This window comes from Dryobates pubescens, chromosome 1 (assembly GCF_014839835.1).
Source record: "Dryobates pubescens isolate bDryPub1 chromosome 1, bDryPub1.pri, whole genome shotgun sequence".
Lineage (NCBI taxonomy): Eukaryota > Metazoa > Chordata > Aves > Piciformes > Picidae > Dryobates > Dryobates pubescens.
In genome coordinates, this window is record NC_071612.1 from 4,759,283 (window position 1) to 4,781,827 (window position 22,545).

The 22,545-nt window shown below is 57.8% G+C and overlaps 1 protein-coding gene across 14 annotated transcripts; it reads left to right on the forward strand.

The window, feature by feature from the left end:
• The first annotated feature begins 172 nt into the window (after nucleotides 1-172).
• On the forward strand, nucleotides 173-21,228 carry USP19 (ubiquitin specific peptidase 19). Of its 14 annotated transcripts, none has more exons than XM_054180332.1 (28): nucleotides 178-293; nucleotides 3,787-3,887; nucleotides 4,046-4,290; nucleotides 6,111-6,167; nucleotides 7,260-7,388; nucleotides 7,933-8,066; nucleotides 8,396-8,803; nucleotides 9,123-9,390; nucleotides 9,524-9,680; nucleotides 9,786-9,857; nucleotides 10,338-10,453; nucleotides 10,727-10,941; nucleotides 11,246-11,447; nucleotides 11,534-11,667; nucleotides 11,837-11,995; nucleotides 12,081-12,191; nucleotides 12,362-12,472; nucleotides 12,624-12,725; nucleotides 13,027-13,167; nucleotides 13,350-13,468; nucleotides 13,692-13,829; nucleotides 13,919-14,271; nucleotides 14,927-15,037; nucleotides 15,571-15,787; nucleotides 16,079-16,231; nucleotides 16,338-16,501; nucleotides 16,580-16,758; nucleotides 18,567-20,986. In XM_054180332.1, the coding sequence occupies exons 3-28, from the start codon at nucleotides 4,182-4,184 to the stop codon at nucleotides 18,798-18,800; spliced, it is 4,293 nt and encodes a 1,430-aa protein (XP_054036307.1). In that variant the 5' UTR covers nucleotides 178-293; nucleotides 3,787-3,887; nucleotides 4,046-4,181; the 3' UTR covers nucleotides 18,801-20,986. The 14 variants fall into 14 exon arrangements, with proteins under 14 accessions (XP_054036357.1, XP_054036380.1, XP_054036292.1 ...); XM_054180337.1 differs by lacking the exon at nucleotides 178-293 and adding an exon at nucleotides 2,266-3,091; XM_054180382.1 differs by lacking the exons at nucleotides 3,787-3,887; nucleotides 18,567-20,986 and adding an exon at nucleotides 20,993-21,228 and having other exon boundaries at nucleotides 173-293.
• Nucleotides 21,229-22,545: the final 1,317 nt, after the last annotated feature.

Sequence of the window (22,545 nt, forward strand, 5' to 3'; positions counted from 1 at the left end):
GAACGCCATGGGCCGGGTCGTGCCCTTGCCCGCCCTTGGGGGCGGGACGTCCCTCAGGAGCCGTGATGACGCCAATGCGAGCGTCGTTGCCATGGCGCCGTCGGGAGAGGGAGGGAGCGAGCCAGCGGCAGCCCTCGCGTGGCGTCACGTGACCGCTCCTCCATCGCGCTCCCGTGTCACGTGTGCCCGTCCGCCGGTTTCCGGAAGTGCGTCACGGGCTCGGCCTGTCTCCTGAGTCGGCCCGCTCGGAACTTCGGCACCAAACAAAACAGACCGGAGCGGCGGGCGGGGCCGTGAGTGCGGGGCGGGCGCCGGGCCGGCCGGGCCGGGGCGGGGGCGGCGGGGCCCAGTGGGTCGGGCAACGGTGGCGAGCAGGGGCAGCGCGAGGTGGGCAGCGGCGGTGGCTAGGGGCAGTGCGGGATGAGGGCCGGAGCCGTGGCAGCGCGCCGGACCCGGGGACAGCGAGAGGCCGGCATGCGGCCCGGTGGCGGCGACGTGAGACGATCCCAACTTGGGGGTGGGCGGAGCTGGGAGCACGGCGGAACGGGCCTAGCGCGTCGGCGTCAGGCGGGAGCTGCGAGGCTGGGCCGCTGGCAGTGACCTGATGCACTGTCTGGTTCTGGGACTCAGGGATGGTTGGGTAGGAGCTCCGTTCCCCGTCCTTTTCCCAATGTCTGAAGCCGGGCAGCAGTGCAGGAGAGGCCGGGGCCCGTTGCTGGCTACTCTCTGGACAGAGTCATCTTCCCTCGAGACTTGTCAGGGCCTGGGGGAGAGCAGTATGCGCTAGTCTCCTCCACGCAGCACAGCGATAAGAACTTGCTGCTGTTACTGTGCTTTGGGGACGTAGTGATTTGATATGGTTTGGAAACTGTGTGGCAGCGCTGGGCCAGGTGCCTGCCCTGAGTGGTTCTGTTTGTCCTGGATCTACCTGTGTGTCAGGCATGCTGAGAAACTGAGTCGACAAGCTTGAGTCTTGAGACTTCTGATCCCTTGAGGCAACAAGGAGCAGAAGGTGTTAAAAGTACTCATGCACACAAGAAGAGAAGTATTTCTGTTGGCTGTATTTGGGACATGGAGAAGCCAAAGGTCCATAGAATGCTGATGCTGAGGGATCACAAACTTCCTACAGCCACCCCAGTAAAGACTTCTGGACACTGCAGGCAAGAACCAGGGACCTCTTCTGCCAAATGTGCCCCAAATACAGGAAGCAATTTGTGTCTTGATGTGCATTGTCTGCTGCCATTCCCAGAACATTAATACTAATCCAGTTTGCCATGGGAAGGAACAACCTTTTCCCCAGCCCCTTGTTCCTTTTCCCTAATTCTCCCTTTCCTTTGGCCCATGGAAGCGTTTGTGCAGCACCAGCATGAACTGGAAAACTGCTCTAGGGTAAGACAAATGAGCAAAGAGCAGCTTAACTCTGGCTGGTGTCTCAGTCCAGTACATGCTGCAGCCACATGGGTGCACACACTGGCACAAAGGCTGAGAGAGCAGAGGGCAAGGAGACACTTCCTCTCTCAGCAGCATGGCCAGGCTTTTCCAGCTTGGAGAAGGATTGTGTAAGGTTTTGTATGAGTGCCCAGTCCATTGGGTACTTCTTGGAGGTACACCTGGCATATAGCCAGGGCAGCCTGTCACCATCTCTCACCTGCAGTGGCTCCTACAGTGCTGACATCAGCATTGACAAAACCTCTGTGCCCCTAAACACCTGGGGGCTAAATGTCCTACCTGACTCTATGTTTCCTGATGATAGAGAGACAGAAAGCCTCAAGAATTACAAAAGATGAATGAGAATAACCTGTGCTTCACCTGCACTCCTCCAAAACCCAGTGGTACCTGCAGCAGCCTCAGGCTGCCATCAGTCTAGCAGCTGGAATTAGGCAGAGTTCCAGCCAGGCTTGGTTCCTGCCTGCTGTTAGGAGTAACTGTCGTCAAAGTGCCTGAGGGACCCGAGCTGTCAGTGAGGTGTGAGAGTAGGAGGCTTCTCCCAGAGGCATGATAGCAGGCATCAACCCGGGCTCTCCTCCTCACTCCTCCTTGGGCAGTAGACAATCCTTTCTTAGGACCCTTCTCAGAGGTTACTGTCACCCTGCCCAGCAGTTATCCTGTGCTACCACTTCAGAAGTGTAAGACAGAGGTGATAGAACCTTGCCCAGCCCTGTACAACGCAGTCACTGCTTCTTGTCTCCTGCTCCTCCTGGGACTCTCAACCCAGAGGCAAAGGAAATTCAGCAAAAAAATGCTTTCCTGCGTTTGTCAAGCCCAGGTTTGATTTCTCAGTGCTGGGAAGAATCTGTAGCTGACCGGTTTTGGTGTCAATGGGGACTGGAGCTGAGCAGCAGTATGTGGCCAGTGTCAGACACAACTTTGCGAAGCACAACCATGTTCCTTGCTGCAAGGAGCCCTTCCCATTCCCTGTGCAGCCAGATGTGTTGCTGCATCCTGGGGAGGTCCAGTCTATAGAGCAGTGAGGGGTGGTACTGCTGTCCTTCCATGTGCTCTCAAGCTCTCTGGGGCTGATGCTGGGCTCTGTGCAGCATCTCTATCTCCAGGGTGTTTTAGGTCCCTCCACCATGGGTGGCAGGAACTGTCTGTGTCAGGCAGCCCAGCTGGACTTGGCACTTGAGCTATTTGCTTGCCTTTGGTGTCTCTTGGTTATGAGGGTGGGTTGGACTTTGCAGATTGTAGTTGTGACTCCAGGCTTGCAAATATTCATTGCCCCAAGCACTTCTAGAGCGTGAGGTGGGCAACACAGAGCTGCCAGTGTGCTCCCTCCAGCTGAGCACCTCCCTTGGAGGTGCTACCTAACCCTGGCCATGCCTGAGCAGGGCTGTGAGGTCTGTGTTTGGTACATGAGTGAGAGCAGAATGAGGTGTTCCAGAGGGCACTGCCTGCCTCCTGCAGAGGGAGAGGCAGGCTCAGTGGAGCTGGGCTAGGGGAAGATGCTGTCAACCTCAGTTCTGTGTCCTCAGGTGGGAGCAGCACCATGTGATGGGGTGTGAATTAGCACACCAGGAGCTACTGCAGGTTGCTGGCACCTAGGGATAGGTGTAGCTGGGCATTCTCCCCTGCAGCAAGCCCCTGCAGACTGGTGAGTGCTATGAGGATCATGCAGTCTGGGCAATGAGGGAGGAAGCTGTCCCAGCTTCCTGCTTTCACTGCTGCCACAGATGCACTTGGAGCGGGCCCATTTTCAGTGGGTTCTTACAGCTCTCTATCAAAGCTGTGAACACCCGAGGGTGGAACTGGAGAGCAAGGAACTGAGACCAGCCCATGGGCAGTCAGCTCGCAAACCCTGGAGGGGAGTTGGCTCTGCCTGTGAGGGCATGTCTAAGGGGGCAGGGGTGAGTGCCCTGCCTGCCCTGCCTTCTCCCTGGGTGTCCTGTTTCCAGGCCAAGCACTGCTGCCGCTGTCTGTAAACCAGCAGGGAGATGAATATGCAAGGTGGTGGTTAAGCTCCCAGCTGGTGGGCAGAGGGGGAGGTACTCTCCTCTTGCCAGGGAGCTCTACTCTCATCTGTCTTGGGAGACCGTCCTGGGCCTGCTCCTCCTTCTCCCTTTTCTTCCTTCTTAGGGCGTTCCTTGCTCCTGGTTGCTGCCCTCATACATGGGGCACTGTCTGACTGAAATAGCTGTCTGCCCCTGTCAACCCTGCAGGCTTGAGTTTTTTGGATCAGAGCCTCCCTGTGTCCTTGCCCTTGCCTCTGCCTCTGGGTGTTAGTGCTGGCAGCTCCTCTGGGCCAGTGTTGCTGTAGTGGGAGCCATGAGCATGACAATTGCTTTCCAGGTTTTTAATGTCTGCTACATACAGAAGACCCCCGGTTGTATCTTGGGAGCTCTGACAAGCCCATGCTTTTGGCAAGTAAGAGTTGTAGCAGCTGTGATGAGGTAGGTTTCCTTACCCGGTGCTGTGTGGGGCTTCCCATAAACACCACAGTGAAGGTCACGTGAGGGCACTGGCCCTGGGAGGGCAGAGAGTAGATCCTGATGCTGTTTGGCCTCCTCCACCCACTCCTCCTGCCATGGTTGCTCTCTCCTCTCTTTAGGCCACTAGTTCCTTGCCAGAGAGTTTGACCACAGAGAGTCGCCAAGATAGCTGGGCCAGGAAGAAAACGTCGCACCCCTGACCCAGACTCCATCACCGACCCCGGCGGGCCGTTTGTGTCCTCCAAACGGCTGAAGATGTCCAGCAGCACTAATGCCCCTGGCCAGAGGAGAGTGTCTCGGGGCTTGGATGATGCTGCCAACAAGAAGAAGCAGAAAGATCGAGCCAACCAAGAGAGCAAGGAAGGTGAGAGCCTCTCAGCAGTGCTGTGGCAACCAGGCCCACAGTTTCTTGGGCCCCGCAGGGTGGGAGCCTCGCAGCCATCTGCTGCGGCATAAGCAGATTTAACTAATCGCTTCCTGCAGCTGATGGTAACCCCTGTAATGTGGGATCCTCTTCAGCACAGTGTCCTCCCTGGACCTGTAACCTTCGTGCTTTGGGTGCTGCTTAGCCCTAGCTATGTGAGGAAGGTCGGGCCTGTGGCCGCGTTAGCTGAAGACTGGAGCTGACTTTCTGCGGTTGTTTCTAGACTCTGCTTTTGGCTTTGTTTGAACTGCCCCAATCCTGAGGCAGCAGGACTGAAGCCTGTGGGTGCTCTTGCAGCTGACAGTGCTGCTCCTTCTCTGTTCGTTTGCTGAGGCCACATGTTGTGAGGCAGCAACTGTGTGCTGGAAGCAGCTGCCTGAGTGTGAGACCTGTGGGTGGGGCCAGTGCGGTAGCTTCAGTGTCAGGCTAAGGTGTGGCTCAGGTGAAATAGTTGCTGTGGAGTAATTTCCTCTGTAGCTGCTCTGTATCCAGTGACAGAAATAACACTTCAGGTGCAAGGAGTGCCTGCAGGCAAGATAACAGTCAAGAGCTCCTGAAGCCCTGGAAAACTGCTTGGTTTCTGTGCTGCCCGGTTACAACTGTTGTAACCTCAAAATCACAAGTGTTTTATAGGCCAAGTAAAATGAGCACTTGCTAAGGTCTGTGCTGCACTGGTGGCTGCAGTCTCTGATTCAAAATCCCACACTGTGGAGAGCGCAGCCTTGCGCCTTCTCTCACATGGGATCTGTGCTGTGTGTCTGGTAAGGCCTGACCCTCTGCACCTCCTGATATGGGGAGCTTCTGCCTTCTTGAGGGCTGCTGTGCAGCTGTGCTGCCTCCATCCCCTCTGCACAGGGGTGGCAAGCTGCTGGAGCAAGTTCTAGATCCTCCAGGCAGTGTTGCTGCAGCACTTCTCACACTGCCAGCCTGAACGGTCCCGCTGCACCAGCGGCTGTGGTGGTCAGCAGAGTGTGTAGCTGGTCGAGAGAAGAAGTGACAGCCCTCTGAGTACTCAGGTGTAGACTGTAGTTGCCATTGCAGCTGTATCTCTGCTCCAGGATAAGGTGCTATGGTTCTGAGCCCCTTGCATGGCAGAACTCACTGCCCTATGAGGGTGGAGCAGGCCCCAAGATGCTGCTGGCTCTTGGAGGTAGCCCTGTGGGGAGTGAGGATTAGGTGTCAGGTCAGTTTGGTTCCCTGGTGTCATCTGAAGGAGGTTTTGGCCACAGACATTGGCAGCTTGTGCAGGAATAGCAATGTTAAAGAGCAGCTGGGCCACATGGTTCTCTTGTTACAGCAGAATTGGTTTGAGCAAAGCCAAACATCAGGTTCTTGCTATCAGATGAAAGCAAAACTCCTCTGTACAGCTGAAGTTGTGAGCCTGGTGCACTGAGCAGGGATGTGCAGCTTGGTTACCATGAGCTCCACACAGAGACATGCCTCAAGGCATCACTGTCTGTGCAGTGCAGTAATGTGCTGCTTGCACTGTAGTGCCTGTTAGACTGGAATGTGGTGATGTGGCCCAGAGAAGCTGTCCTGGGGACTGCCTTGCTCTAGTGCTGCAGGCAGGCCTCTGGGGAAAGGAGAAGTGTGAGGAAGCAGAGAAAGAAAATGAGTAGCATGTACAGAATGAAAGGGCTGGACAGAAGTCCAGGACAGAAGGAGGTGGTGTGAGAAATTTTGGGTGTCAGTGTGCCGGCCCATGCCCTGAGGTGACACAATAGACAGACCTGCCCACACTCTCCTTCTCTGCCCACCAGTGTCTTGCCCTGAGCTCGAGCAGGCTGAGACTGCCCGGGAGAAGGACTTGGAGGAGGGTAAGTCAGAGTGTGTGCCAGCTGTGAGTGCATGGCCATGGAGTGCCCTTGCCAAGGGAGCTGAAGTTCTCACCTTGTCATTGTCCCGTGCTCTGGCACGGAGCAGAACTCACCTGAGTGCTTCCTTGCCCCAACGTTTGGCTGAACAGGATGCAGCCTTCTCAAGGTGCAGAAGGGTGCCCACGGCTGGCTGGGAGGAAGAGTCTCTGGCCTGCTTTCAACTTGTGTGTCCCAGTGCCACTGAGCACAGCCCTGGGACAGCTTGCTGCCAGCATCTGTCCTGCTTGTTTCTGGCCAGGGAGCTGTGCTGGGTCAGGAAGACCCTGAGCGGTGTCACTCAGTGGGCACCACTGGGTGTTTTCTGCCTTAGTGCAGACCTGCTTTGAGGACAGAATAGGCTATCCTTGTGCCACAAAGGATGAAACAAGCCTGACTGAACTTAAGGTGACTGAAATCACCTTTTTACCTTGAAGACTTCAGGACAGCACAGGGCCAGATCTGGAACCTGTCAGGCACCTGGTGGAGGTTCTGCCTGCAGCACAGTCGTGTTGGTGCACTGCTTTCTTCCTGGGCACAGTGTTCCCGTGTGGCTGGTGGGCCTGCCCATGTTTCAGCCATGTTATCAGTGCTCACCTGGCAGAAGTACAGTGTTGTGATTGCAGCTGGGCTGCTTGATTCACGTGTGCAAAGGGGAAGTGGCAATTTCTGATTGTGGTCCCCTTGAATCCCCCCAGAGTAATTCTGTGGCTTCCTCATTCTCTGGGAATGCAGCAATTACTTTGTAGTTGGCAGGAGCCACCTCTTCTTCCCCGCCACTGCTGCTGCACATGATGGGTTTGAGAGCAGGGCTACTTTCCTGATTTCCCTTGTTCCCACCAGGATTCACTTGTCCTCCTTCAACATATGCTCTTGTTTGTGGCTTACCTGATGATCGTAGTTTGCAAGTGTCCCTTTTAACTGGCATGATGTGTGTCCTCTGCAATGGTTTCCTCAAGCCGACTGTGCATTCAGGCCTCTGATCCCCCAGCCAAGGAGTGGGTGCTGTGGGCTCGTGCCCCAGTGAGTGGGTGACACTTCCCTTACCCTTCCTAGAGCTGCTGCTGGACTGGAAGCAGAATGCAGATGAGATCATCGTCAAGCTGAACTTGGGCAGTGGCGGTCTGAAGGTAGAGGATGTGGATACATTTTTCACCGACACTGACTGTACGATCAAACTGCCAGGTATGGGGAATGGAGCAACTGTTGCAGCTGTTTCTCCAGCAGGGCTTGGCACAGCTCTGGGCTACACATGAGGCTGATCCAGGCTGGCATAGAATTTTTCCTTCAGAGGCAATGCCCTGCTGTAAGCTGGCACAGCTTCAGCCAGCAGACAGGGCTGATAGAAGAACAGTGTAAAAGAAGAGCCTAGAGCTGGGGAGAGGAGCTGGCCTCTGCACCAAGTGAACAAGTGCCTGCTGGGGTGTCTCTGTCCACAGCTTGCTGGGATGACTGAGTAGTCCCTGGGTATCCTTTGGAAAATTGCCTGTGCCCCTGAGGACTGGGAGGCCCAGGGGCTCTGGGAAAGAGGCCAGCCAACTGTACAAAGCGAATCGGGGGAAGCTGGCTGAAGCTCTGAAGGCCCCTGGGATACTGTGACAGTCTGCCTGCTTTCTCCTTGGCTCTGGATGAGTGTTCCTGGATCCTTGGGGCAGGTGAAAAGTTGCTGTGGGTTAGGTGGCAGATACCTGGAGCACTGCCTAAGGTGCTGGTCCCCCTCTGCTTGCAGACGGGCGCCAGTGGAGCTGTCAGTTCTTTGAGGAGATTGAGGGCTCCTGCAGCAAGGTCCAGTGCAAGAAGGGCAACTTGCTACATCTTGTGCTTCAGAAGAAGATCCCACTCCATAACTGGTCTTCGCTTCTGGTGAGGAGGGGAGGGTCTGCCTTTTAAGGGAGCTTACAGAGCCATGGGGAACTGGTCTGAGGGTTTCACTCCCAGTTCTTGAGCTGTCCAGGAAGCATTCTGGGGCACGTCCTGTATCCATGTGTTGCATGAGGGCAATGAACCAGCTGCCTGTCTGAGGGAGTGGGGTGTCATTGCACCCCTGTTTCTGCCTGCAACATAGTATTCAGATTCTGGAGTAGAACCCCAGCATGCTCTGGGAAGGGAGAGTGAGGGTGAGGGGCTGGCAGAGAGCATGAGAGGTGCTGCTACCTGGATTCTTTGCCACTGTGCTGCACTGCTATTCACAGAAGAAAAGGAAAGATGGATCCAAAGAGCCAGCCAAAGGAGCCATGTGCTGGGAGAACGGAAAGGAGAAGGCTGCTTCTGCAGAGCTGGCCTCTGAAGAGCCAAAGGCTGAAGGTGCAGAGCTGACCAGGTCCCGGCGGGAGCCCTCCAATCCCAAGCGCGCTCCAGGAAGGAATGAAGCCCTGGGAGGGAAGAGCCCAGCCAGCCCAGGGACGCAGAGCGGCCCCAGCGCCAAGCGGGCAGTATACCTCAAAGTGGCTCCCACTGAGGAAGAGCCACGTGCCAGAGTCACCGGGAGCATGGAGCCCAGCAGAGGGCACAGTGGGAGGGCAGGCAGCCGCCGCAATGGCAGAACCAGCCAGGTCGATGTGCCCACAGCCCTCACAGACCTCACACCGCCGTTGGAGAAGGTACCTGAGGACCTGGCTGAACAGGGCACTCCCTGTGCGGGGAATGCTTGCTTGTACTGGGACCTAGTCCTTACGATGAGATGGGCTCCAGGGTCCCACGGGGGGTGGTGAGGGCTGGTGTCAGTGTGGCTGTGGTGGAGGAGGGAACCTTGTGGTCACTGGGCTGTGGTGCTAACGGGGCTGAGCTGAGCGTTGGCTGTGTAGGGGCAGTGGGTGCCTCTCAGCGTGGAGCCGTGCCTTCCTGTCTGGCAGGAGTCACAGTGGGGGCAGCTCAAGGGTGATGGTGACTGTTTTTCACTGTATCCCTCTGTCTCAAAAGGCTGCGGTTTTGGCCAAAGAAAGCGTTCCTGTGGAGATGCCGCCTCTCGCAGCTACCACAGAGGTGTTCCCCCACCGTGTTGCCACCTGTGTGGAGAAGAGAGTCCTGCAGCCAGGCAGCCCTGCCGAGGCCTTGCGAGGCTGGGACTGCATGCCTATCCTGGGAGAGAACTCTAAGGCTGTCCCAGTAGCCACCCCTCCGCTGGGCAGAGATGGTGAGAAAAGGGACTGGTCCAAGGATGATGTGGCTCTGGAGGCAGCAGCTGATGGTGAGTGGCTGCAGATTAGGGGTTGACCTGGTCAGGAAGGACCATCTGCTCAGGACCTCTCCTGGGTCAGCCTGTAGCACTGCCTCAGCATTCCAGGAAGGTAATATTTGTCTCTATGGCTTTTCTCACTCAGAGCCAGAACCTTTTGTGAGCTTGAGCTTTGTCAAGAATGACTTCTATGAGAAGGGCAATGACCTGGTGGTGGTGCATGTCTACGTGAAAGAGATCCACAAGGAGATGTCCAAGGTGTTGTTCCGGGAGCAAGACTTCACGCTGATGTTCCAGACGAGGTACTGGCTTGCCTCAGGACAGTGCCAGGCTGCTGCAGAGTTTCTGGCTGTGCTTGGGCTACTCATTTGTTCACTTCTTCTCAATTTCTCCGAATTTCTTTGTAGTGATACAAACTTCCTTCGCCTCCATCCTGGCTGTGGGCCCCACACAGTGTTCCGGTGGCAGGTGAAGCTCAGGTACAATTCCCATCCTTCTAGCCCTCACGGGGCCAAAGGAGCTGAGGGTGCAGAGCTGGAGCAGGAGCCAGTCCAGGCTGGAGGATCTGTGCGGGGAATGCTTATTTCTGCACCTGAAGGTCTCCCTTGCACTGCACTAATGTCCCAAGTCCAGTCTGCCTTGGTTTTCTGTAGTGGCTTGCAGGGAAGGATGTCCCAGTGTCCATAGTTTGCCCCCAGCCTGTTCCAGAGCTTTTGGAGATGGAGCCAGAGCAGTCTGTGTGTACTTTGGGCAGGATGTCCAGCAGGAAGAGGCATGGGGAGCCAAGCAGAGTGGAAGGGGGCCCTCTCAGTATGTCAAGACTCAAGGGTTTCCTCTGCTTTACCAAGTTCACCTTTGGATCAGTGCTAGATGGGTTCTTGGTGCTTGGAGGCCGTGGCCCTGCCTAGCAGAGACTTTGGCATGTCTGGGGCATCCCTGACTTGCTGCATGTCTTGCAGGAACCTTATTGAACCAGACCAGTGTACATACAACTTCACAGTGTCTCGCATAGACGTCTGCCTGAAGAAACGCCAGAGCCAGCGCTGGGGTGGGCTGGAGGCTCCAGCTACACGAGGTCTGCACCCTGCCTTCTTGTGTTGCCTGCCCTATCCCCGTGGGGTGTGGGCTCTCCTCACCGCCGGCAGCTTCTGTTTGGTGCTGGGGTTGGGAAAGAAAGGGGCTGAGTGATTGCAGGCAGGAGGGTTGTGGGAAAGGGCATTGCTGTTCCACTTGCTCCTGGGGAAGAGGAGTAAGGGAGAGAGACTGTGTGTGCATGGACTGAGCAGCTCAGCCCCACCCACAGTGTGGGGTGCTGCTAACCACAGGCCCACCCTTCCCCCTTTTTAAGGTGCAGTGGGTGGTGCAAAGGTTGCCATGCCTACAGGCCCTACCCCTCTGGACAAGAGCCCCCCAGGCAGTAACCAGCACCCCCTGTCCAGCAAGGAAGAGGCCCGTGCTAATGATAAAGAGAAGCCACGTGTGGAAGATGGGGGTCTGGATGGTGTGGCAGCCCGTACAGCCCCGGAGCATGTGGCAGTGAAACAGGAGCCGCACATCCCCTCGGTGAGTTGAGGATGCACTGACTTTGATCTGGGTGAGGGGAAGGTGGGGCCCACTAGTCACTCTTGTGGAACTCCACCTCACTCTGGGGACTGGCAAACTGTCCTGGAGGAGGAAGCAGCACTCTTCAGTCATAGTTGGCAGGACTGTGGGCAGCAGTTGCTCTGTCTATCCCAGTCCTGGTGGGAGATGGTGTCTTGGCTCCTGCCTGTCTGAGTGATGCTTGGGGCTTTTGAGGTGCCCTGGTGTTACCAGAGAGCCCCCCCTGCTAAGGGCAGCAACCTCACACCTGCTTCTGCTTTGCCAGCCCAAACCAACATGCATGGTGCCACCAATGACACACAGCCCGGTGAGCTCTGAGAGTGTGGAAGACGATGAGGATGAGGATGAAAAGAAAAAGGTCTGCCTGCCTGGCTTCACGGGGTTGGTGAACTTGGGCAACACTTGCTTCATGAACAGTGTCATCCAGTCCCTGTCCAACACCCGGGAGCTACGTGACTACTTCCATGGTGAGCCCGTGCCAGGAGCCCAGCAGAGCCCTGCCGCTTGGGTGGTGCAGCTGAGAGCCACCCTCACTCTCCTCTGTCTCTTACAGATCGGTCCTTTGAGTCAGAAATCAACTACAACAACCCTCTGGGGACAGGAGGACGCCTGGCCATTGGTTTTGCCATGCTGCTGCGAGCGCTCTGGAAGGGCACTCACCATGCCTTTCAGCCCTCTAAACTGAAGGTAGGACTACAGGAGCTGCTGTGCATCCCCAGTACTCCTCTGTGGGCACCTGTTTGTCCTGCTAGTGCCATGGAGAGCGGGGTGGGTGGGTGTGACCAGGCTTTGTGCATGTGGCAGATGGCACTGCCAGGGGGCTGCTGGCCAGCCCTGACTGCTGTGCTTCTGCCAGGCAATTGTGGCCAGCAAGGCCAGCCAGTTCACTGGCTATGCCCAGCACGATGCTCAGGAGTTCATGGCCTTCCTGCTTGATGGCCTGCACGAAGACCTCAACCGCATCCAGAACAAACCCTACACAGAGACTGTTGACTCAGATGGGAGACCTGACGAGGTGAGGATGTCCCTCCCCAAAGCCACTGGGGAGGCAGCCATGGCCTGGGTAGTTTAGTGTAGTGCTGAGTGCTTTCTCCCTGCAGGTGGTAGCTGAGGAGGCCTGGCAGCGACACAAGATGAGGAATGACTCTTTCATTGTGGACCTCTTCCAGGGCCAGTACAAATCCAAGCTGGTGTGCCCAGTGTGTTCCAAGGTAGGGGCAGCCCTGGAGGCTCGAGCCTGGTCCTAGCTGCACAGCAGTAGGCTCTTGACCCTCAGAGAGCGCAGGTCACAGGGTAGAGCTGGATCTTGAGTCCACTGGGGCTGCTGCCCCGCTGGTGTCATCTGCAAGCACTTCCTGCAACTGTGTTCTCTCATGTGCAGGTGTCCATCACCTTTGACCCCTTTCTGTACCTACCTGTGCCCCTTCCTCAGAAGCAGAAGGTTCTGACTGTCTACTACTTTGCAAAGGAGCCACACAAGAAACCCATCAAGGTAGAGCATGCCATCTATTCTCAGGAGGGAGCCTGACAGGGCTCCTGGAGGTGCCCCAGGCAGCCAGTCATATGCCAGGCTGAGCCTTGTGTTAAGTAAAGGCCTGCATGCTTTGGTGCAGTGTGACTGACAGGCACTTTCTTGGTGGCAGTTCCTCGTGAGTATCAGCAAGGAGAACTCCAGTGCCATGGAGGTACTCGACTCGGTCGCCCACAGTGTGCGGGTGAAGCCAGAGAACCTGCGCCTGGCAGAGGTGAGAGCACTCAAGCTGAAGAGCAGGGTGTAGGCTGCTCTGCAGGCAATAAGGACACTAACAGTCATTTGGCTGTATCCAACATGTCTGTGGGTGGCACTGTCAGGCACAGAGAACTGCTGGGCAGCTCCCTGCCAGGAGGGCTGTGCCACCACAGTAGGTCAATGTGGTGAACTGGGCATAGCATCCCTGTGGTGCTGCTGTCCCCACAGCTCACTGTGAGGCTGAGGCCTCTGGGTTCCTCAGGAGAGGAAGCTTGGGCTAGCCCTCTCACAACCCCGCTCCACTCTTTCCCTGGCAGGTGATCAAGAATCGCTTCCACCGCACATTCATGCCGTCCAACTCACTGGACACAGTCACCGCCACGGACCTGCTGCTGTGTTTTGAGGTGCTGTCCCCAGAGCTGGCCAAGGAGCGAGTGGTGGTGTTGCAAGTCCAGCAGGTAAGAGGGAATATTTGAACTACTGGCAGGCATGCAGGGAGGCTGAGTCTGCAAGTGGGGGCTGAGCAAGATGGGGAGAGCTGTGTGCAAGGGTGTGCAAGGGTGCTGCTGCGAGCACGGGCACAGATGCCCACCGAGACTGCCTGGTCTCTTCTTCACCTGATGAGTTCTTTCTTCTGCAGCGTCCACAGGTACCCAGTGGCCCTGTTGCCAAGTGTGCAGCCTGCCAGAAGAAGCAGCTGCCAGAGGATGAGAAGCTCAAGCGCTGCACAAGATGCTATCGAGTTGGTTACTGCAATGTGTGAGTTGGTTTGGTGCCTGGCAGTGGGGAGCGCCTTCTGTCTTGAAGGGCTGGGTGGGAGAGCTCAGGCCCCTGGGAGGAGCTGGCTCCCTCCCAAAGGTCAGGCCCAACCCAATCTGATTTATGGTGTTCCACTCACCCTCAGTGTACCCCTCTGGGCCTGCCATGCTCCTGCCCAGCTGATCCTGGGTGCTGGGTTCATCAAGAGCTGTGTATGTTACAGGGCATGTCAGAAAACACACTGGCCAGACCACAGGGCTCTGTGCCGCCCAGAGAACATTGGTTTCCCCTTCATCATCAGCGTGCCGGAGTCCCGCCTCACCTACGCCCGCCTGGCCCAGCTGCTGGAGGGCTATGCCAGGTGAGATTCCAGGGAAGGAGAATGCTTCTGCCCCAGAGCTGAGTTCAGCCCTGTGCCTAGCCAACTCTCACTGCCACCTCCTTGCCCAGGTACTCAGTCAGCGTGTTCCAGCCTCCATTCCAGCTGGGCAGGATGTCACCAGAGCAGGGGCTGCAGCCTCTGCTAGAACCCTTGGCCAAGAGCAGCTGTGCAGCAGCCACCTCTGCCCCTGAGTCAGGGGAGGGGGACAAGGCTTCCAGCCTCCTGCAGGAGCCCCCGCTCTCTCCAGCTGTGCCTGAGCTGCATCCAGAGGTGGGTGATGCCAGCACTGTCCGGAGCAAGGTCCTGGTAGCCAGGAGTTCCCTGCTGAGCTTGGATTCAGGCTTCTCTGAGCATGTGGATTCACAAGGCAACAGCTGTTGTGAGAAGGAGCCATCCTATGAGAGGGCCCTAAAGCCAGAAGGTAAGAGGTGCTGTGGTGCCAGCCATGCCTGTGCTAGGAGCCTGGGCAGCCGTAAGAGAAAACAGGAGCAATTCTTCCTTAAAGTGACCTTCTGGAACAGCATCTGTTCTTCCCTTGGGAGCTCGGGCTGGGACATCAATTGAGGCCCTGGAAGCTGTGTTTTAGCAGTGCTGCCCCACCTGAAATTCCTGCCAGCCCACGCTCTGCCTTGCCCTGGCAGGGCCTGTGGGGCAGAATGGAGGCCTGAAGAGGAAAGAGGCTGGAGTGTGGTGGGGAGGGCTGAGAAGGCAGGGGCTGGCAGCAGCCTCTGAGTCCCGTGGGAGTGCTCAGCCCCTCGGGGCTGCAAGGGCTTCGTTTCCCTCGCTCTGACTCAGCTGCACGAGAGCAGCAGCTTCTCACTCGGCTGCTTGGCTGTCACGTTTCCAGACACTTGTCTCAGGATGGCAGCAATGTGCAGCGAAGGGGCAAGGCAGGCAGAGGAGCACAGCTTGCCAGGGGCAGGCGCCTGCTAAAAATAGTCAAGGACATGGGGCACGTGGTTGTGTCCCTGCAAGGCCCTAGCATGTGAGGTGGGGGTGGGGGCACTGCAAATTCTTGGCCCCTACGCAGGGCAGACAGGCAGTGCCACCACAGATCTGTCCCTGCCTGTCCACAGCTGCCATCCCTGGGTACCAACACACTCCAGATTCGCTGAGTGCCCGCGCCACGCAGTTCTACATCAATAAGATCGATGCTGCCCAGCGGGAGCACAAGCTGGAAGATAAAGGTGAGACCAGAGCCCTGGAGAACACCACCTTCATTTTGCGTGGCCTCTGGCCAGGGTGTCGGGGCTGCCTGGCACAGGTGAACCCAGATGTGATCCTGGCTCCAGGCTGGACAGTGAAATCTGCATCTGACACAGGGGACAGCAGGGCTTGATGCACAGAGTTGCTCTCTGAAAGCTATTCTTGGTTATGATGTTCCTGCTCCTCTCAGCGAACAAACCAATTCCCTTCAACCTATTTTAATCACAGAGGGTCTGTGATCTCTGGGTCACCTCTTGTCTGAACAGGATGCCTGCATCCATTGCTGATTGTATAGGTGTTACTGAGGGGGGCTGTGCCAGCTTTACCCCTTGCTGATTGGAGTGCTCTGCTGCCCTAGGGTGGTGATCCTGGCCTCGGGGCACTTGTCCCTTCTTGGCAGCATTGCATGATTAAGTTATATCAAGCCAGGATGAGAAAGACTTCTCCTAGCCCCGGCAAGGTGGCTTGGCCCGTCCTGGTGGAGCAAGTGTGTGAGGTGTGCACCCCTTTGCAGGTGACACACCTCTGGAGCTGACAGATGACTGCTCCCTTGCCCTGGTGTGGCAGAACAATGAGCGCCTCAAGGAATTCGTGTTGGTGGAGTCCAAGGAGCTGGAGTGTGTGGAGGACCCAGGCTCAGCCAGTGAAGCAGCCCGGGCTGGCCACTTCACCCTTGAGCAGTGCCTCAATCTCTTCACAAAGCCCGAAGTCCTGGCCCCAGAGGAAGCGTGGTGAGGAAGGTGGTGGGGTGGGTTCCAACCCATGGGCCCAGGCAGCAGCTGGGGTTTTCCAGAAGCTGCCCAGGCCTGCATTCTGTTTCTTCCCTGTGCACTGGGGAGGGAGGGCATAAGCCAGCAGGGATCAACGCCAGCGCTCTGCAGGACTGTGCTGGCCTGGCCCTGGCAAGAGAAGCTGAGACATCCCACATCACCTCTGCCAGCTGCATCTGTATGGGACTGCTGGGCTGGGCTGCAAGCTACGAGGTTCTCCCCATTCCAGTAACGAGCATGCTCTTCCCCCAGGTACTGCCCCAAGTGCAAGCAGCACCGAGAGGCCTCCAAGCAGCTGATGCTGTGGCGGCTGCCCAACGTCCTCATCATCCAGCTCAAGCGCTTCTCCTTTCGCAGCTTCATCTGGAGGGACAAGATCAACGACATGGTAGACTTCCCTGTCCGGTGAGAGCTTGGCGGATGAAGTGCCTGGGTTAGCACCGCCTGTGCCGCACTGTAGCCTGTCCTCTCCCCGCCCGATGCTGACCGCTCTGCCCATGTCTCTCCACAGGAACCTGGACCTCAGCAAGTTCTGCATCGGACGAAAGGGCGAGCAGCAGCTGCCCATGTACGACCTATATGCTGTGATCAACCACTATGGAGGCATGATTGGAGGGCACTACACAGCATATGCCCGCCTGCCCAGTGACAAGAACAGCCAGCGCAGCGACGTGGGTGAGGATCTGCGGGCCCTGCCACCCCCCTCTCCTGCAGCGTGGGCTGGCTGCTTGCTTAACCCTGCTCTCCTCACAGGCTGGCGGCTCTTCGACGACAGCACAGTCACCACCGTGGACGAGAGCCAGGTGGTCACTAGATATGCTTATGTCCTCTTCTACCGCCGGAGGAACTCTCCTGTGGAGAGACCCCCGCCAGGGCACCCCCCAGACCACCGAGCCGAGCGCACCCCTTCTGCTGAAGCCACTGCCAGCCAGGTGAGAGCTCATGTCTCTTTAACCACAGAGCCTTGAAACATTCCCAGGTGCCCCCACACAGGGGCTGTTCTGCCTCTTCCAGCACCCATGGAGTCTGGCACAGCTGCGGTGTGGTGCCTGCCGCTCTTTGATACCAAAGAGCTTGCACAAGCCATGTGTTGGGGCCTGTCTTGCTCTGTTCTTGCTGTGAAGTTGGGCTGGTTCCTGCCCTGAGGGACCACAGAAGAGCTGGTTCCTGTTGTCAGATTGGGAGTGCTAGTGGGAGGGCATCAGAGGCAGGAGGGGCCCAGCTTCACAAGGGCCTGCACTGGAGGAAGGCTGTGAGCAGTGCAGTAGGAGCTGGTTGTGCTAGGGAGTGGTGAGAACCTTCTCTCCACAGCCGCTCTTAGAGCAGGGTGGGGGATGCTGTCTGCTGGGGCCCAGCTTGGGGCCAAGCTAGGTGCAAAAAAGGCAAATGCCAGCACTGAGCCAGGAGCCTGGCAGCCTCTCCAGGGTGCTGAAGAGAAACCTGCCAGAGCGAGCTGTGCTGCTGGGCCATTCGAGAGGTAGTGGTGGGCCAGCTGGCCGGGTGCTTTTGGAGTGCACTATCCATGAACGAATGGGCTGACCTCTGCGTGAATGTTGGGCACGAAGGCCCAGGCTGGGACACAGTGCAGTGCCCACCTGGGCAGTTCCTCCACATCGCTGTGGTGCAGCCCTTGCCTCTGCACTGGGCACCCTCACAGCCCTAAGGGGTCCAAGGACAAAGCTCAGCTCAGCTCTGGCACAACTGCATGTGTGTGTCCTATAGGGCCTGTCTGGCTCACACAGCCCTCGACCCTGTGGTGGTTTGGCATCCTGGCTCTGCCCTCTCAGCTGGGGAGAGCAGCTTGCCTGCCTCTACAGTGAGGGGGTCTCCAGCATGTTGGTGTCTGCCTGCCCGGGCTGTTCCTGTCCGAGGGGGCTGTGCGTGTCCTGGAGCAGTCCCCTTTGCCTGGGGGTGGCCCGGCCACCAAGGCTGTGCTGCTTGTCCCTCACCAGTGGTGTGAGCCTTCAGGAGCACCAAGGTTTGCTGTACACCCCACAGTACCAGGGTCTCTCAGATCCCCTTACGGCATCAGGGCTCATCAGACCCCTGCAGCAATGGATCCCCCACAGCAGTGGGGCACAACGGATCCCACCAGGGCTCATCGGGTCCCTGGGCACTTCGGATCACCTGCACCCTCCCCTGGCACTGGGTGCCCTCTGGAGACCTGCGCCCAGCTTGGCTGCTCTGCATGATCACCGGCACAGTGAAGGGCTGGGCTGTGATTGGCTGCCTGCCAATAACCCTCCTGGAAGCTCAGCTATGATTGGCTGTTGGAGCATCCCCACCCACCAAAGCAGAGCTTTGACTGGCTGTGCTGTGACCGTGCCTCCTGCTCCTGCCACCCCAGCTGGCTGTGGATTGGCTGTCGTCTGAAGGATCCTGTTGGGATCACAGAAGCTGGGCTATGATTGGCTCATGCCTGCCCCCTGGCCACCTGGACCGACCAATGCCAGCGCATCGGCTCCACTGCATTCTGGCTGCCCAGTCCACTCTCTGCAGCCCCATGAAGACCCTGTCTGGCAGCTGTCCACAGTCTCTCCTGCAGAGCCGTCCGGCTGCGCCCCGCGCACCGGAGACCCTGAAGAGTGGCGGGGGCGGGCGTGACCGTGACGGTGCTGCATGGGGAGGCGGGCTGGCTGGGCATGGGGCTGGGCACACAGGCAGCTGCCCGCCCCAGGGGATGGCAAGGGGTGTTGCCCGTTGTGTTCTTCAAGTGCTGACGCAGGTTTCCACATCGCAGGCTTCTCTGATCTGGCAGGAACTGGAGGCTGAAGAACAAGAGCTGCAACTCGAGGCGCCTCAAAGGCTTGCAAGAAATTCCTGGAGGCCCCGTGGCCAAAAGCGGAGTCCAGGCACCCCACAGCACCCAGACGAAGGCTGCATCAGATACTTTGTCCTGGCCACTACAGCTGCAATTGTGGCTCTCTTCCTAAATGTCTTCTACCCGCTCATTTACCAGACCCGTTGGAGATAGGCACGGGCACACAGCCAGCCGCAGGAGCAGGGCTGCCCAGGCACGCGCCGTCCTCGGACACTACGCAACGAAGACAGCGAGTGGCAGGACAGAAACTGCCAGGAAGGACTCACCAAGGGAAGCGTGGGGCCGCCGGCTCCTGCTTGTCTGCTCCGGCATCTTCTGTGCCAGCTGGCAGGGATGCTTGGCCAGCCCGCTGCCTTGCCAAGGCACAGCCCAGAACCAGGAGCCCCTTTGCCCTCCCTTCATCCTTGCTGCCCACTGGGAGCAGGACAGACCTCATGGCTACCTGCTGTTCAGGAAGTGATGTTTCTGCTGCAGTGGGACCAGGGCCTGGGAACCACCCAGGATCATCAAACTGCCTCTGCTTTGCTCCCAGGAAAAAGGAGGAGACCTGCCAGGAGGTTGCAGCAAGGGCAGGATGCCCTGACACAGTTCCTGGTCTGGTCACCTCTCCTAGCTGTGCTGCTGTGGGATCCTTGTACTCCCCAGAGCTGGCACAACCTGCAGCTCCTGGGCCAGGGCAGTCCAGTCCTTCCTGCCAGCCTCTTCCTAAGCCTCCTGGTGCCAGCACACCCATGGTGGGGACAAACAGGCTTCTCACCAAGGGTTTGTGTGCTTCCATGCTCAGCCAGAGGCTCAGACCCACCACAGCTCCCCTCCTCTCTTGTGAGCCTGGTAGTCTGGGCTGGCGTGCCCATGGTGAGCACCTGCCTCTGTGGGCTGCTGGCTCTTCCCAGCCCCCAGTGCTGTGGGGCATGTGGGCTGTTCCCACTCAGCCCCAGCTGGCAGTGTCTCGGAGAGCTAAGTCTCTGCCAGGGGAGGACAGTACAGCACCTTGTTTGCAAGGGAATCAGTTGCCTGTGGGGTAATGGAGTGCAGGCAGGACCTCAGTGTGTTAATAAAGCCAGGTTTTCCAAAGAGATGCAGCATCACTGTCCTGTCTGATGGGACCTCCAGGCAGGGTCAAGGACCCTCTCTGTACTGGGGCTGGTGGCTTTCCTGTGCCTGTGGTGACTATCCCAGCTGCATGGGGATTATCATGGGAACCGTGCCCTAGGCTCTGTTGGGTGCCTGGCACACCCTGTGTGGCAGCAGACTTGGGACAACTCTGCCTGCCTGTGCCAGGGGGTATGCCACAGGGCGGCATCCCCAGCAGGGCACGTGCAGCGGGGCTGGCAGTGTGCCATCCCCTGGGGTTGGGACACGGGCGACAGCTCTTCTGGTGTCTGACATTGAGACATGTTGCCCTTGGCTGAGCCTGGCTCAGGCTGTTCTGACGTGTTTGGGTGCAAGAAGTGACTTCAGAGCCCTGTGACTTCCTTTTCTGTCTCTGTTGCTTTCCTACCATCAGTGCCCTTGGCTGGCTCAGGAAGGATGCTTGGCAGGGAAGGGGCTCACCTGTGTTTCAGGCTGGGGTTCGAACTGGACAGTGAGGAGCCCAGGCTTCCCCACCTCAGTTTCCTGCACATGACACAATGTTTTCCTTGACAAGTGCGTCCCAGCTGGGGAACCCAGCAGGGTCGCGCTGCAGTCATGAGGTGCCAGCCCTGGAACAGTCACCTCATTGTCTGCAGCCCTGAGGCTCGGCAGCTTCTCCCACTCACCCACGGCGCTGGCCTCGTGAGGCTGACTCAGTGCCCAGCGCCGGTGGGGTGACCTCTGCTCCGGCTGGCGCTGATGACCCAGGGTTGAGACCCACAAGCTGCTGCCTGCACCTGCCTGCTCAGCCTTGCCTGAAGTGGGTGGCCAGCAGCAAGGCCCAGGCTAGGCTCTCTGGGCCCTGGAAATCCCCTTTGGTCCTGTGCTGTTCCTTAGGCCCTAAGAGGCACTGGCAGCCTGGCTGGGTACCCATTGTGAGGCACAGGGCTCTGCTCACAACAGCCCTGGCCACAGCAGCCCTATAGGCATGAATGCCAGGCTGGGGAGAGGTGGCAGCAGCAAAGCTGGGATGAGTGTGCTGCTGCTGGGGTCCCTGGCATGCTGCCTTCGCCCTGCCCTCTTGATGGGGCTGGCACCAACTGCTGCTCTCCAGACCATGGAACTGCACATGTTGCCAGGCTCTCTGTGCTGAGGGGCTGTGTCTCCCCAGGTATCCCATGGCCCCTTGGCCATAAGAAAATGGGTGGGCAGGGTGCTGGTCTCCCTCTTGCACCCCTGCTCCCCCTCTCACACCTGCCTTCTGCTTGCAGGGTCTGCCCCCCGTGCCGTTCGGATCTGGCCTGGCCCCTGAAGGAGCCCCAGCGCTGGCCGCGGAAGGCCTCCCCGAGCGCTTCGCCAGCCCTGCTGAGCACCCGGCCCCCTCCTACAGCAGCATGGAAGAAGTTGACTAGGGCGTTGTGGGGCACCAGCCCCAGAGGGTGTGGGCTGGGCTGGGCACTGAGGGTGGGGGTCAGGGGGGTCGGGGCTTGTCCTGCGCTCATTAAACTTGCTGAACTCCACTTGCCTCCACTGCCTGCTGTCCCCTGGAACCTGCTGGTGCCTGGTAAGCCTCCCTTGGGCACCATGTCCCCCAGGGTGTTATTGAATCCCCAGCACCCTACTGCCCTGGGTGCCCTCATGGGGCATCCTTATGTGCTTGTGGGCCTATGTGCTGCATGCTAAACTTCCACCAGGTTCCTGCAAGTCTCCAGGTCTGGTCCTGTGTGACATGTCCGAAGTCAAGGCAAGAAGGTGATTTGGGTCGCCTTAGGTTCAGTCAGGTCTGTTCCATACATTGTGGTACAAGGATGCCTCTCCAACTGCCTGAAAGGAGGTTGTAGTAAAGTAGGTGTGGGTTGCTTGTTCTATTAACATGTCCTAGAATAAGAGGAAATGGTCTCAAGTTGCACCGAGGGAAGTTTAAATGGGATATTAGAAGAAACTTCTTTACTGGAAGGGTTATCAAAGACTGGAACAGGCTGTCCAGGGAGGATGTTGACTCCCCATCCTGGAGGTGTTTAAAAGATGCAGAGTTGTGATGCTGAGGGATGTGGTTTAGCACTAGACAGGGCAGAGTTAATAATGGTTGGATCTGATGATCGTAAAGATCTTTTTCAACCATAATTCCATGTCCTATGCTGTCCTCAAGGCAGAAAACACCCAGTGGTGCCCACTGAGTGACACCGCTCAGGGTCTTCCTGACCCAGCACAGCTCCCTGGCCAGAAACAAGCAGGACAGATGCTGGCAGCAAGCTGTCCCAGGGCTGCGCTCAGTGGCACTGGGACACACAAGTTGAAAGCAGGCCAGAGACTCTTCCTCCCAGCCAGCCATGGGCACCCTTCTGCACCTTGAGAAGGCTGCATCCTGTTCAGCCAAACGTTGGGGCAAGGAAGCACTCAGGTGAGTTCTGCTCCGTGCCAGAGCACGGGACAAGTGACAAGGTGAGAACTTCAGCTCCCTTGGCAAGGGCACTCCATGGCCATGCACTCACAGCTGGCACACACTCTGACTTACCCTCCTCCAAGTCCTTCTCCCGGGCAGTCTCAGCCTGCTCGAGCTCAGGGCAAGACACTGGTGGGCAGAGGAGGAGAGTGTGGGCAGGTCTGTCCATTGTGTCACCTCAGGGCATGGGCTGGCACACTGACACCCAAAATTTCTCACACTGCTTGCTTGTACCCTGAAACTTCTGTCCAGATCTTTCAGCCTGTGGGTGTTGCTTTGGTGCCCTGTAGTTCTGTGTCCTCTGGTGTGACTTCATACTGGCTATGAAGTGACTGCGAGCAGGTGCTCCCTACAGCAACAAGAACTCACCCAGTGTCCCCT

Excerpts from the sequence above, each read along its gene's own strand:
- USP19 (XM_054180317.1), top strand. The coding sequence starts at position 4,182 with ATGTCCAGCAGCACTAATGCCCCTGGCCAGAGGAGAGTGTCTCGGGGC. Across the intron at positions 11,996-12,080 it reads CAGATGGGAGACCTGACGAG|GTGGTAGCTGAGGAGGCCTG; the intron begins GTGAGGATGTCC and ends TTCTCCCTGCAG. Across the intron at positions 15,038-15,570 it reads GCACAAGCTGGAAGATAAAG|GTGACACACCTCTGGAGCTG; the intron begins GTGAGACCAGAG and ends ACCCCTTTGCAG.